Genomic DNA, 14,335 nt, shown 5'->3' with positions numbered 1-14,335 from the left:
TAGGGAAAAATCCTCACATTTCAGTTAGTGATTCAAATTTATATTGTAGGGTGACCCTGGTGGAATTATGGGACCACCTGGACATCCAGGTCCAAAAGGTGATATGGGGCCTCCTGGACCAAGTCTGCCTGGAACACCAGTAAGTCCATAATCTGAAAAGTCTCTCCTGACTTTATTTTCTGCAGGGGCAACTGGGAAGGAATTCTCACTGTACAATGAAAGAAATCACAGAATGGTTTGTGTTGGAAAGTAATTTAAAGTTCATCTAGTTCCTACCCCCTTCCATGGGCAGGGGACATCTCTCACTAGAGCAGGTTGTTCAAAGCCTCATCCAACCTGGCCTTGAACACTTCCAGGGATGAGGCATCCACAACCTCTCTCAGCAGCCTGTTCCAGTGCCTCCACCCTCATGGTAAAGAATTTCTTCCTAGTAACTAATCTAAACTTAGTCACTTCCTGTTAAAATCCACAAAGCAAGTTTTTTTTCTTATTGCAATTTCAAAATCAAAATATATTTTACAGTGGTATTATAAGTGCACTAAAATATAGAAATAGTGTTAGTCTATTAGTCTATTAGTGTAGTCTAGAGATAGTGTAAGTATCACATATGAGCCTAGTGACACTGGCACTAACAAGGAAAATATGTAAACTTGTCATAGTTTATTTCTAAGGGCTGGCTAATTTTGGCCATTAAATTCATCTAGTCTCTTGGATTTGAAAACATAATTTGGATTTTTGTCTTGTTTTTTTTCCTGTTTTGTTTTGTTTTGGGTTTCTTTTAGGGTCCCACTGGTGTTCCTGGAAACCCAGGTCCAAGGGGTCCAAAGGTACGCCAAATACATTATTTCTGTTCCTAAAAATATGTTAAAATTTTATTTTATTTTAAAAGATAATATGATAGTTTGCATTTCCAGAGCTGTTGTGATGGAAAGCCTTGTACCTTTCACAGGGAGAAAGAGGACTACCTGGTGTACAGGGAGCACCTGGGGAGATGGGGCCCCCTGGAATAGGCATTCAGGGATCACCAGTAAGTAAATCAGCACCCAGAATTTGGGCTTCTTGCTGTTCATCACTGAGCAACTGCAATAGGCAAACAAAGCACAATGAAAAGCCATGAACTCCCTTCTGGCCTGACTCCCACCTCCCAGTTTGCTTCAAGGGTTGCTGTGCAGTTTAAGTTCAAACATGCAGCAAGTTGACACAAACATCTGAGGCATTCATAGTAAATCATTTGTACAGCAATAACTGTTTCAGTTATTCTGCTTGTTTCCCAGGTTTCTTTCTTTTTAATGCCTTTAAATAAAGCCACCTGCAGTGCCTTCAGAGTTTGCAGTAAAACAAATTGCTGATGTTGATGGTGTACCTGGTAGGTGGTACATGTTATTGCAGGAGTTGTACTCCAGTGAAACAATCTCTGCCTCTCCACTGAGGCAATCTCTCTTCAGTCAACCAGTGTGTATCACCTGACACAATTCAGTTCAGGGACAGTGCTCTGGTATAAAGGGAAAATATTTGTGAAAGGTGACTAGGCATTCACCTTGAATGTTTTAATCTAAAATAATAATACTTAAAGATAATATTTTCAGATACAATATTTTCTAATCTGAATTTTAAAAATTACCTGTTTATATGTAAATTATAAGTTTCTATTCAACTGCTCATTAGCTTTTTTAATGGATCTTCTTGCTAAATACCAAGTTTCAGCACAGATCATTAATTTTTGGAAATGCTTGCCCTAAAAAATGGGCATTTGCAAAGTCTTGAGGTCTCTAACTTTGGCAAAATTACATGTGGATTTAAAACCAAACCTTAAAGTACGCCTTTCTCAAAGTGAAAACTGCACAAATATCCCACATTCAGCATTTTTAAATGAAGTTCATCTCCCTTATCCCAAAAAGAGTAATTACTAATTATTTGGAGTTTTCTTACAGGGTCCTATAGGTCCAGCTGGATCAGCAGGTGTGCAGGTAGGGTATAAGTTCTTTCCTAAATACAAAAAGCATTAATTTAGTTTAAGAATTTTGCAGGAAAGGTATTCTTATATCCTAAATGACCTTTCATGCTCTTAGGGCCCTAGGGGACCTCCAGGATTGCCAGGAGCTCCAGGTACCCCTGGTATTAATGTAAGTGACAGTTTTATATATATACAAGAAAAATAATGTGTACCTCATCAATGGCTTAGACCCTCAAGTTTTCCATTTGTTTCTAGGGCAGCCCAGGAAGAGATGGAAAGCCAGGACTACCAGGCCCTCCAGGTGATCCTGTATGTACACAGGGCAAGCTTTTGCGTTTGCTTTGGTGCAAATATATTAAATTTATATGAGATGAGATGAGATAGCATAGCAAGCCTAGAAGAACCAGTGATATGAAGATAAGCTAGAAATACTTACTTGGGAAAGACAGAAAACAGCTATGTTATATACTTGGCCTCAATAAAACTGAGACTGTCATCATGATATTTCTTTAAGCTTAGAATTAATTACCATGTAGTTAATGCTTATCAAAAATCATGGATCTGAGTGTCATTTAACAGATTATTCTCAGCAGATTATTCTCAGTTCTTGTCAGTGATTTAATTTGATTTGAGTAAGTAGATAAAACTCTGAAACTGGAGTGGGAAAGATTGCTTGCTTTTTGAAGATGTAATCAAAATTCAGAGGCTGTCTGAAGTCAATAAGATTTAACTCAAGACAGATGAGGATAAAGTGCTTAATAATGAAACCCAAAATCCATAAGTAGAATAACTCTGGAATGCACAGCACATTGTAAACTAAATGTAAGTAAAATATTTGATGCTGGTATTAAACAGACAGGTCTAAATGGTAAAACTCACAAACAGGACAATTATTGCCTTTTGCTCTCTTGAAATACTCTTCTCTTTGGAAAAAACATTTTTTCCAGGAAGATGTAGCAAGCAGGAGTGAATCTGGAGAATTAAGACTATTTTAACACTCTCAAAATCCTAGCATAATTCATACACTTATTCAGAGATCAACACACAGATTTGTGTCTCTGGAGAGTGTTTGCAGCCAGGCTGGACTTGCCTTACACCCAGAGCAGGGGAGCTGTGTGGCACAAATGCAGTTGGCTTGGTTGTGTACACGTGTGCCCTTTGCAGCTGGGGTTAGGACCCTTCCACACCCAGGGTTTGGGGTTCTGTGCCAGACATTGATAGAGCAGCTAAAATAAGAACATCAGAAGAGAGGAGAGACTGGGGAAATTACACTTCTAGTCCAGTAGGAAGACCAAGAGGTGATATGCTAATAGCCTGCCTAGCTGAAAAATGTCCTAAGGAGAAGGGTGAAAAGTCAGGCCATGTAGGTTTTTGCTTTCAAGTCTTGTCACAGGTTTTTAAGAGCAGCTGATCCTGTCTATGTACAGTTTACCTCTGTGCAGAGGATGGACTCACACCTTACATAACTATGTCCTGAAGTTGTGCTAGGTGGTGTTGTCTCACCCTAAAAAACAACTTGGCATGCTTTCAAAGGTGGTTATGCCACCCTATAGATGGTGTACTGATTATATTTCTGGTTATTATATTCAGCAGTGCATCTCTTGAGCTGGTCTTTGACACTCATTGCTTTTAACTGACAGTCTTTGGAATATACTAAAGAAAGTGCTTATATTTTATTTTTCTTATTTAAGATGGAAAGAATTGAAACAGGCTAAACAAAAAAAGTTAGCTTATTTTGGATGTGTCTAATTTTATAGTATGCCCAGGATTGATATGATTTTAGATTTAGGAATTGTCAGAAAAAATGAGAATTAGTAATTAGAGAGTCTGTGAATGAAGGTGATGATGACTATGGCAATGAGGTTTTAACATGGAGTCTTTAAATATAAATTTAATGGCAGGTCTTGGAAATCTGGGATCTGTTTCAGTACAGTATAGATCCACTGACTGATCTTTAAATGGCTCAGCTTTAGGAGTGGTAGCAATTTAGCAGTGGCACCAAGGAGTTACACACTAATTATTAATGCTTAAAGGCAGGAAAAATATTACATATGTTGCTTTTGTTGCTGTAGCTGGATTGTTTCCAGTATCTGAGCTAATTTATTGAACTTAGCTTTGGCATCTCCAGAATTTGTACTACAGATGACAGTAGAGTCAAAGCCTAGGAGAAAGGAGGAGGAAAACAATTGAAGAAAATCAGGTGAGAGTACAAGACATTCCAGTAACATTGAGCTGTTGCTGATGTGGTACAAAAACAATATTAGTGTATGTTGAGGAGTAAGGCTGTTGTCATGGTTTGAGACATTTCATTGCATTTATAGTTAAGAATTACAATCAGTAAGTTGGGTAGACTGTGATATTTAACTACATCTGAAGACCTGTTTTATCTTTTGACTTTTCATTAAAGAGTAGATTGAACCCACATACATATATAATCAGCTCTATGTGTAATGATACAAAGTTTAGAAGCAATGAAAACACATCAGAATCAGTAGTGCTTTGTAAAACATTAACTGCAGATTCCTTTTTAAATTTCAGGTTGCACTTCCACTTGTGGGAGACATGGGTGCTATACTGAAGGTAAATTTTTCAGAGATTAAATGTCTTTTTTTGCTATAACATGCTTTTTAAACACACGTGAACTTGAGAGCTTCTGTAGGTACAGTTCTGACTTACAGGGCTAGCCTAAAATAGCATTGTGATTTTTTTTAAAACTTTTTTTTTCTTTTTAAAAATACTCCAGAAATTAATTGTATAGAAATTTTGCAAAATAGTGTTAGAACAGCAAAGGAGATGGTAGCCAGCAAGGGCCTATTCAGCATATCCAGCCCACAGTATGAATTGCTACAAATATACCTTGTTCTTCACTTAACTTTGTAGCATTAATTTCAGTAATATACCAAATGGGGAAAATAGTCTAGAATTTCTAAGATATTATTTTGAAAAATAATGAAATTTGGAGTGTTCTGCAATATTCCGAAATGAAAACTGTGCTCAGGAGTATTTCAATATGAAAAGCTCACATCATTTCTTCTGTCCTTTATTAATACATGTACTTAGGGTTTATTGACTTTCTCATTTCCAAATATTATTTATTTTAGGTCTTTCCTTTTGATTGTAATTGTGCTGCCTTTCTGCTGTACATGCTCTTCTTGTCAGAGCTCTCTCTCTTGCTGCTTCTTTAAGCCTCATTCTTCATTTCTGGGTGTTTTGCAGTTAGCACTTCTGCATGACTGCAATTTAGCTGGCAAATGCTTCTCTCAGCAATGCAGGGGTCATTTACTTTTAAATAACTACAGATTTGAAGCTGGAGAGAGTAACAAGTAGCCTTCATCTCTAACTAATCCTTGAAAGGAAGATGCTCAAACCTAAACACAGGTGTGTCTGGTGCTATCCAAAGTAAAGCTAAAAATGTGTTAGCATGTTTTGAGTAGAGAGTGTGAGAGATGGGGAAGAAAACAAGGAAGTCTCTCTGAGCAAGTACATGGTTTAAAAGAGAGCCAGGACTGAAGAGAAGGTTTGGGTTAAAAATGGAGGCCTGGTCAGAAAACAGGAAGGAAGCAGTGTGCATAGATCAGTCTGCATGGATCAGATCTATGTCATAAAAATATTTATTTGTCACTTCATCTTCTGTCTGCTCCACAGGGTGATCCTGGCACAAGAGGTCCTCCAGGCATTCCTGGCAGAGAAGGACCAAAAGTAAGTTTTGGAGTGTACTTTTCATTGCTTTGGTCCTTGTTAAAAGCAAAAGGACAGATTCTTACCTTTGTGAGACTTGACTTTTTTGTCTCACCTGTATCCCTGCAGCATTGGGCAGCCTAAAAGTTCAAACGATTTTTATGTTCCAAGCCTCTTCATGTGTCAGTTTGCCTTTTGTCTAGGTTGAGTGAGCAAAATAGCCTGAATTGAGTCCCAGGCCCAGATAGCTTTTCTGTGTCATGCCTCCATTAAAGCTGGCTCACATCTGAGTGCCCAGCAGTGCTTTGCTATCTCTGGACTCATTTTGGGTGAGTCAGTCACACAAGAATCCTGCAGAGAAGAGGCAAACTTCCCCTGTCTCCCTCGTGTGCAACACAGCTGGAGCACCCTGTGCCCTTGCCCCCTGTTCCCATGGGAGCAGCACAGCCATTTCCCTGGGCTTGAAGTGTCACTGGCATCAATCAAAATCCTGCTTCTCTGGAATCACATAAAAAGCCACATGGTTTGACATATAAATATCTCCTGTCATCGAGACTAATTCCATGGAAGTGAACTTTCTCCATTTCAGCAAGCACTCAAGCTCTTTGGTGTTAATGTCTCCATCTTAAGGTCTTTTGAGTATTTTACCTCCTAGAAACAAACCACTCATTTCCTTTCACCTTGTGGGGAGGTTTGTTTGAAAGATGGCTTTGAGCCTTTGCTTTATGTTTTAGGCACTATGGCTGTAAGGGCATCATGCTAGCATTTATTGAATGTATATAAAATGCCCTACAGAGCATGAAATTCATTGTTCTCTAATAGAAAATATTTGTTTGAATGTTATGTTTTCATAGGGAAGCAAAGGTGAACGTGGATTTCCTGGGCTTGTGGGGGAAAAGGGCGATGAGGTAAAATTACTTCATTTCTACAGTGGTAGCATTCTTATCTGAACCTGAGTAAAGACCTAGACTGAAAATGAAATGCACAGAATGTTATTTAGTTCTTTACAACGGCTGAGATAGTAATGTAGTGCTATAAATAGCCCTTGATTCTGATTTTTCAATAGGATTGAATATTATTATTCAGTTAAATAACATTGAGTTGATTTTCATCAGTGAATTTTTGCTCATTTGTATATTTTAAATCCTCACATACATTTACATGCTAATCTTTAAGGATATAGGATACAGCAATAAATAGGCTAATGCCAAATATTTTCAGAAAATGCTTCATGTCTCTAGCATATGTGCTTTCATTTGGTTAGTTCCCCTTTAGAATTCACTTTTGAAAACGTCCCATTAAGCAAATAATCTGATGTGAACAGTAATATTAGCAACTACTATTAAGTGGAAACTGAAAAATATTTGAATAGGCTGAATTTAAAGTATTTACAATATTTTGCATCTTATACTACATTCTTAGAGTTATTTTTATGTCTTTATGGAGAAGGAAAAAAAAAGCCAAATGACTTGTGGTGCCAAATCCAAAATAGCTGCTATAGCTTTCATTTTCAATTAAAATATTTGCAGTTAACATTTCAAGAACACTACCAGTGAAAAAGAAAAAAAAAATAAAAGTCACCACAGCAGAAGCTATTGAAGAAATTAATCTGGATAAATAAATGAATTTCTTAGTGGCCTTAGCCAACTGAGGAGTTAAAATAAGTAGCCCATTAAAAAGTATGTGGTGAGCACTTTGAAACTCCAAACTACTTAACTGGGATTAAACATGTCTATTTTAATTTAGGAGTGCTGGTTACAAGACACAGCACCTGGAAAATACAAATCTAGAACCTAGAGTGTATTGATTGAGGGGTTTGTAATTCTTTGTAAGCATTTCACATTCCTTCAGCGCTAAGGCCATGATATCTTAAGAATTTTTAAAGAGTAGTAGAATAAGAGAATATTTTCCCCAAAAAATGTGTTTATCAGTATTCTTGGCTTACAAAAGTACACAGTTGTATGTGGAAAAAAAGATGCAGCTCCTGCTACTGTTTTGCCCCAGAATTTAGCATGTTGGCAGCCTAAAGTATCATGCTTATTTTTTCCTTTGGTTTTATATGATATATAGAGAGCTCATTACATATATATTTTACATTTATATTACATATATATTTGGTTTTAGATGATGATATAGAGACCTCACACCTCATGTGCCTCCTAAGTGGAATTAAGAACATATTCCCTATAAGGATGGTGCAGCCAAAAGCAAATTTTATTCAGAATTTTACTTAAAAAATAAATGGGAGAGTAACACATACTTCGTGCCATATAGGATGCTTCTAGCAGTCAGCCCTAGGAGGAATGAGGCATTAGCAAAACAATCTTGACAATTCAAATACTATTAAAAAATCAATAAGATATTGCAGGGAATTAAGAAGTTAATAAGGTAACAGCAACTTTATGTCTGGCAGATGTTTTTAAAGTAGTCTAGAGCAAATTCATTTTTCATTAATGCTGTGTTAATAAGTTCATTATTCATATGTTTCCTCACCTTTTGAGAGTTGGTTAGCTCTGATATTTTCATTTTGCAGCAGCTTTTGGATATGACATGGTGAGGGTGGAAGTGAAACTTTTTTTCAGAATCATGTATGAAAACATTTTAAAAGTAACTTCTTTTTACAAATTTCACTATTTTTATTTTGATCATTTCTTTGGAATGGGAAGAAATGGGAAGAAAGAGAGAGAAGCCTACCTGAATCCCTTTGAAATATGCTCATTAACTTCCCTATGCTTTCCAATCACCCTTTAATCTTTGTCGAACTTGTTATCTTCATTTTCAAAGCACTTCTTTTTTCCAGGGGAGGTTTTTTTAATATCAGTAGTAAGAATTACAGAAGATGTTCCTTTGGTTTCATATTAATTTTTCATGTAAATGTACATCAGAGTAAAGGAGTTCAAAAGGAGCAGAGAGCACATTAGCAGTTACCTTGCTACTCTGAAAAGCTGCAGAAGTGAATCAATGTCCTCTGTATGTAGGAGCAAGAAAGAAAAATCAATGTCTCTCCATCTCTACGTTTTTGCTGATTTATTTCTCTCCAAATTTTTTCCCTCAGTCTCCCTCTCAGAGCACCGATTTCAGGGTTCCTGACCACTGTGGCTTTCTAGGCTGCCTCCTTAGCCATTCCTTCTTAAACCCTGCATTTCAAATGAGAAATACTCCTTTTCTGAGGGGATTTTTCTTGTCAGAGGATGGACAGATGAAATCAACCACTGCTTGGAAGAATCCATTTCTCTTTGTGGATTATAGGGAGAACCAAGAGTGTTAGCTCTCATTTGTACATCACTTTCACATGTCTAAAATTGCACCTGAGCCTGGTGTGGCAGAGGAAAGATGCTCAGTGACACACGGGCTTCTCTCAAATCCCACCTCCATCCACTGCAGTGAGTTGCACTGCTGTTATGTTTAGTGAGTGGATACTAGAGTCCATTGATTTTCAGACCATCAAATAGAATACCAGCAGGAAAGTAGATCATTAAATACTATGTAAAATGTCATGTTCAATTACCAAAAAGCCAAACCAAAAATGAGGCAGAAAGTACCATTTCATTTAGATAGCATCAGGTAATATTGAGAAGCCTGTCTTCTCACCAGAAAAAAAAACAACCTTTTAATAAAAAAAAAAAAAAAAAGAAAGTTAATCTCTAAGGAAAAACTTGACATCTGTTCTTATCTGCACAACTAAGGACAAAACTATTTACAAAATGTAGGATAAAAATGTGAAAGGTTGAAGGACAAGTGGTGTTTATCACTCAAGAAAGAAGTTGCCTCTAACCTGGTTCAATGATAACCTGGTTCTCTTCCCCACCTGGTGGGGTGGTTATTTTTTTTAGACATTACTAAAAATAATGCCTACATTTTAGAAGAAAATGCACTGTAATACAGGTATAGTACTGCTGGACATGCTGAATATAAGTATTTTTGAAGGATAAGTGGGAGAGGAACTAGACATGTGCTCTTTTAATGTCCAGGGTCTCCAAGGTGCTCCTGGACTGCCAGGTGTGTCAGGACCCAGTGGCCCATCTGTAAGTATCACCTGTGATCTAATTTATTTCTGTAGGGCTTGCTATAACTGCCTAGATCTAGTCCTTTCTTTCATCTTTTAGGAGAGTAATAATAAAATCTTACCCATTCTGGCTCTAGTGAAGTAAACTATACTGCTGTTGATGTTACTGAAAATACCATAATTGTCTGGACTCAAAGTTTATGGAACTTAAATAGATTTGAAGTTTTGACATTACTAGAGAATCTGTGAGGTTACATGATTTATGATGTGCAAACGTGCAGTGAAATGTGTATTTTTAACCAAGTTAGAGTCACGTTAGTAATAAAATCTAAAAATAATTCCAGCTAGTCATTCTGAAAAAAAAAACTTCGTGTAAAAACAAAGTAATTACTTGGTTTCACAATTCAAAACCAAAGAATGAGAAAAATCTGGCAATATTTAAAGACACTGAAATATATCATTAAAATTGTTGGTATTACTGGGAGAGGTCCTCTTGGAAATGTTTTCAAATATTCTTTTCTACATATGGGAATGACATTAGTTAGTATGATCATTATTCATTCCCGGGTTTCATGACAATACTAATACTTCTTTCAAAAATTGTAGCATATTTAAGAAGTCTAATGTGGAATCCATAAATTGGCATTTAGCAGTAAAACGTGATTCTCAGCTGGATCAAGATGTGCCAGTTAGGGTCACCACATTTAATTTGCCAAGGTGAAAATGCATCGGTCAAGATGTGTTTTACCCTTCAAAGAACTTATCAGGAGGACACAGCTGTTGTATCAAAGAGAAGAGAAATATTTAAACCTGAAGAAGTGTAATTAGGTTTAAACTACCTCCAAAAAGCGTGTTGTAAAAACTTAGTGACACTGCAAAAATATTGTGTGTCATTTTTTTCCTAACTTATACAAACAATTCTGTGTTGTGCAGGGAGTCCCAGGAAGACCTGGACATCCTGGTCCAGCTGGAGCAAAAGGAGAAAAGGTATTTCTTCTTTTTAATCTTGGTACAGGTCTGTGAAGGTTTTGCAATCCCATTACACTGTCTTTTGGGGGCCTTTTCAACAAATGCAAGAGTGTAACAAGAATGTGGCACAAATTTCAAATTTTTATTTGTGTTTCACTACAACTTTCCCTAAGCAGGGCTGTGCATATGGCCTTATATTTTGAAGTACAGTCCTTGTGGTGTATTTAAGTTGCAGGGAATTTTCTTTAGGCATAACACAATATATAAGTTTTAGGAAAGTGAAAATATGTTTCTGACATAGAATATGACTAGTGACTTCTTGCTGTGCTTCTTATTCTTTTATGAATATTATGTTCAAAAGTAGTTGTACAAGCACTGAAAGTTATTGGGTGTTAGTTATTCTGAAAAATTATGTGAGCTTCTTTTATACTTAATTTACATTCTCATATATAATCTGTATATATATGTGTGTGTATATATATATGTATGTATATGTATATATATACACATATATATAAAGAACTGCTTTTTTCAAAATTTTATATGTTCTTTTATCAGGAACTGGATATTATAAGGTCAAATTCATTTTTTGGGTACTTCAAATCAGAGCAATACTGCAGAGCCAAACTTTGCTGCAAAATCCTTTCTGGGACCAGTTCTACATTTTGTGTATGAATACAGCTTTTCTTTCAGTAGTACTCTGGGCTTTTCCAGGCACAGCACTGCCACATCCACATGTAGGATTCTAATTCCCTACAAACTTTGGTATGACTAAGAAAGAAAACTGTTTTGTAAAACTCTGAAATTATTTCAGTATAAAATTTGAATGAGAGTTGTCTCCTTGCAGATCATGGTAATAAAAGTTTACCCAACTTCTTTCCTTTTTATCTAACTGAATGCACAACACAATTCTTTGATAGTTCCTTGTTCACAACTCACACACAGGCGGGAATGAGAAGCCCCTGCTCTACAGCTCGTGTCTCATCATTCTAAAAGTGGAAAAAGTCACATGGGTGAAGAGTAATGAAGTAAACTGAAATAAAGCCCCAGTAAATTTCTCCTCTGTCCTTCATCTGAGACACACTTGAGAATTGATCACATAATGTGCTTTCTAAAATAATAGGATTTTAATTCCCCATGAAGTTCTTCAAACCATTCTTGGGAGGCTGACAATTTCTAACAATTAACAGGGTCATTTGGAAATTATCCTAGTATAAATGTTCAGTAAGAATTATATTTTTCTGCTGAGCTAATTGTTGGCATTGAGCACTTAGCTTGATTTTTGCCACCTTAGTAATTTTAAATTTGTGACTTAAGTGTATCACTGACATACATTAAATAAGACCCAACAAAGCCAGTGAAAAATTCTGACAGACTTGTTCCAAATTATACAGTGTATTTATCTGAATTTTAGTGATGAGATTTTGAGAAGATTAATTGGGAAATTTTATGTTGAAACCTTTGCAGCTCTCTACTATCCACAGACCCCATGATTCTGCTGCAGAAAAATCTCAGCAGCTATGCCCTGTATAATATAAGCAATTCAGTACACAGTAGCAGAACAGGCTAGAGATACAGGTAACAATGGATGAATATTTTACAGTAAAAACCAAAAAAATATTCATTATATCTCTTAGTAAGGAAGATTATTTTAAAAAAATCTTAATTTATATTCAATATGTTTCTACGTAAACTAAATTTCTGAAACTGTAGCTCTTCTTTATTTACATATGAATGATCAACTGAGGACTGGCTTTTGCAAAATAATATACGAAGCATAAAATTAATGTTAACTTTTATCTGCCAGTTGCTTAGAAATTCATATTAACAACTCTGTTTTTTTCCTTCTTCTCCCTCCTGGTACATATGAAATGATTCCCAACCCAGGTTACCACTGTTATTTTGCCATAAGGAAGTTACTACTCATAAAGCAGCAAGTAACTAACAAAATAAAAACTGGTAAAAAGTAATGATTCATGCCTTCCCTAAAGCTAAAGCAGGAACACTGCAGGAGAATTTATTCTTAATATTACCTGCTCTTATTGACTGTATCTCTTGTTTATTGTCATTGTGGTCATCATAGCTTGAGTGTGGAATAGATGTGGCCAGTTACAGTAAATGAGTTACATCAATCTCTTGCTGTACTAGGGTAGTGAAGGTTCTCCTGGGAAACCTGGACCACCTGGGCCTCCGGTGAGATATTTTGTTTTTTATCTTGAATTTATATTAGGAACAATATGCTTGTGGGTAAAATGTAATGTAATGTAAAGAACTGAGTTTTGGTCTAATAAAAATTAATATTGCAGGAAGGTAACAGTATCTTTTTTCTAAAGGTTTCCATACTCCATTTTTTTTCTCTCAATTCATCACTGAGTAAGTTCAGATCACTAAAGCCCTTTAAGAATTAGTTAACCTTGGTATCCAATATTATTTGAGTAAAATTGACAGCTTGGATACCTGAGATCAGAGAACCCGGGCAACCTAGGGAAATCTGTGGAGCTCACTGGACTCTAAATTAAGTGGTATAGTACCTAACAAAAAAATTTATCCTGGAGAATTACAATAATAAAAATCAAAATATGATGCACACTGATTTACAGGTTTCTTGGTTTATAATTAAAAATAAAAAAGCCCCAAGCTGTGTTAGTGTGTATCTTATTTTCTTCTGGAATGTGGAATCTTTGGCAGATTGAGAACAAAAAGGATACCACAGCTTTGCTGAACTGCAGGACTTGAACAGGGCAATAGTTCTGCCTTTATAATTCATAAGTGACACTTACTTGGTTTTTATGCTTTAAAGGGTATGCCTTACAATGAAAGAAATGGAATGAGCAGCTTATATAAACTGCAGGTATTTCTCTTTAATGTTAATTGCTTTTTTTTCAATCCCCACCCAAGTTTAGCCCAACTCAACTTTTAAACTTGCTGTTACAGGGAGGAGTGAGTGTCGCGAGTTATCCGGGTCCACCAGGACCTCCAGTAAGTGCTACCAGAAACCTCATTTCTAGCAGCTAATGGCATAGAAACAGAGAAGGGTTAGTTGCATGGAATTGGATTTTATTTGTGGAAGATTTCAATAATAAGGATTGGTATGTAGCACACATACTGTGATTTTATGTTTGCCAAGCATTTTAGCCCATTTTGGAGAGTGGTTTATTTTTAATAAATCATTTCATCCTAGCAAGTAAAGGCTGCAGAAATGGTACATAATTTGGTATTGGAGCCTTTAGTGAAAGTATTCTTATACTAAAAATGTGTAATTTTGTATATATAGTTCATGGAGGCATAGTTTTGTAGTGAAATTTGGTGCCAGAAATAAGAAGCTCGGGAATTCTGATCTGAGTTCTGTCACTGTTTCCCTACATGTAGCTACAGTGCAGGAAAATGTGTAAAATTAAGAATTAGGTTGTGGAAGTAATACAGGGCTGGTGTCTTTCACACTGCATGCAGTACCTTGCAGCTGGACAGTGTTGCTTTGGTTCCATGGATCTAAAGATGCTGTGCACTTATTTACATTCTCCTTCTTTTTAGCACCATAGGCAAGTTCTGTTTTGAGATGATTGTCTCTTTGGTAACTACAGTTATGGACTGGCACCAAGAAGCAGAGCTGTCTTTCTCTGTATTCTGGAACAGCAAAGCAAAACCCAAAATGTTACTAAGATTTTGTACTAAATTAATCAGCTGGGACTGGAATGAATAATGATTCTAAATGCACTGCATTAGCAAAG

The 14,335-nt window shown here is 36.2% G+C and overlaps 1 protein-coding gene across 1 annotated transcript in view; it reads left to right on the top strand.

Annotated features, from left to right (window-relative positions):
• COL19A1 (collagen type XIX alpha 1 chain) overlaps nt 1-14,335 on the top strand; it is a 169,803-nt gene that overhangs the window by 141,232 nt on the left and 14,236 nt on the right. The window contains exons 25-38 of the mRNA XM_066545914.1: nt 50-139; nt 783-827; nt 950-1,027; nt 1,932-1,967; nt 2,070-2,123; nt 2,210-2,263; nt 4,493-4,534; nt 5,600-5,653; nt 6,487-6,540; nt 9,604-9,657; nt 10,572-10,625; nt 12,756-12,800; nt 13,408-13,458; nt 13,542-13,586. Of these exons, the coding sequence (XP_066402011.1) occupies nt 50-139; nt 783-827; nt 950-1,027; nt 1,932-1,967; nt 2,070-2,123; nt 2,210-2,263; nt 4,493-4,534; nt 5,600-5,653; nt 6,487-6,540; nt 9,604-9,657; nt 10,572-10,625; nt 12,756-12,800; nt 13,408-13,458; nt 13,542-13,586 (756 nt within the window). The remainder of the gene's footprint in view (nt 1-49; nt 140-782; nt 828-949; nt 1,028-1,931; nt 1,968-2,069; nt 2,124-2,209; nt 2,264-4,492; nt 4,535-5,599; nt 5,654-6,486; nt 6,541-9,603; nt 9,658-10,571; nt 10,626-12,755; nt 12,801-13,407; nt 13,459-13,541; nt 13,587-14,335) is intronic.

This window comes from Molothrus aeneus, chromosome 3, assembly GCF_037042795.1.
Source record: "Molothrus aeneus isolate 106 chromosome 3, BPBGC_Maene_1.0, whole genome shotgun sequence".
Taxonomy (NCBI): domain Eukaryota; kingdom Metazoa; phylum Chordata; class Aves; order Passeriformes; family Icteridae; genus Molothrus; species Molothrus aeneus.
The sequence above is the reverse complement of the archived record's forward strand: the minus strand, read 5'-3'. Positions and strand labels throughout refer to the sequence as shown.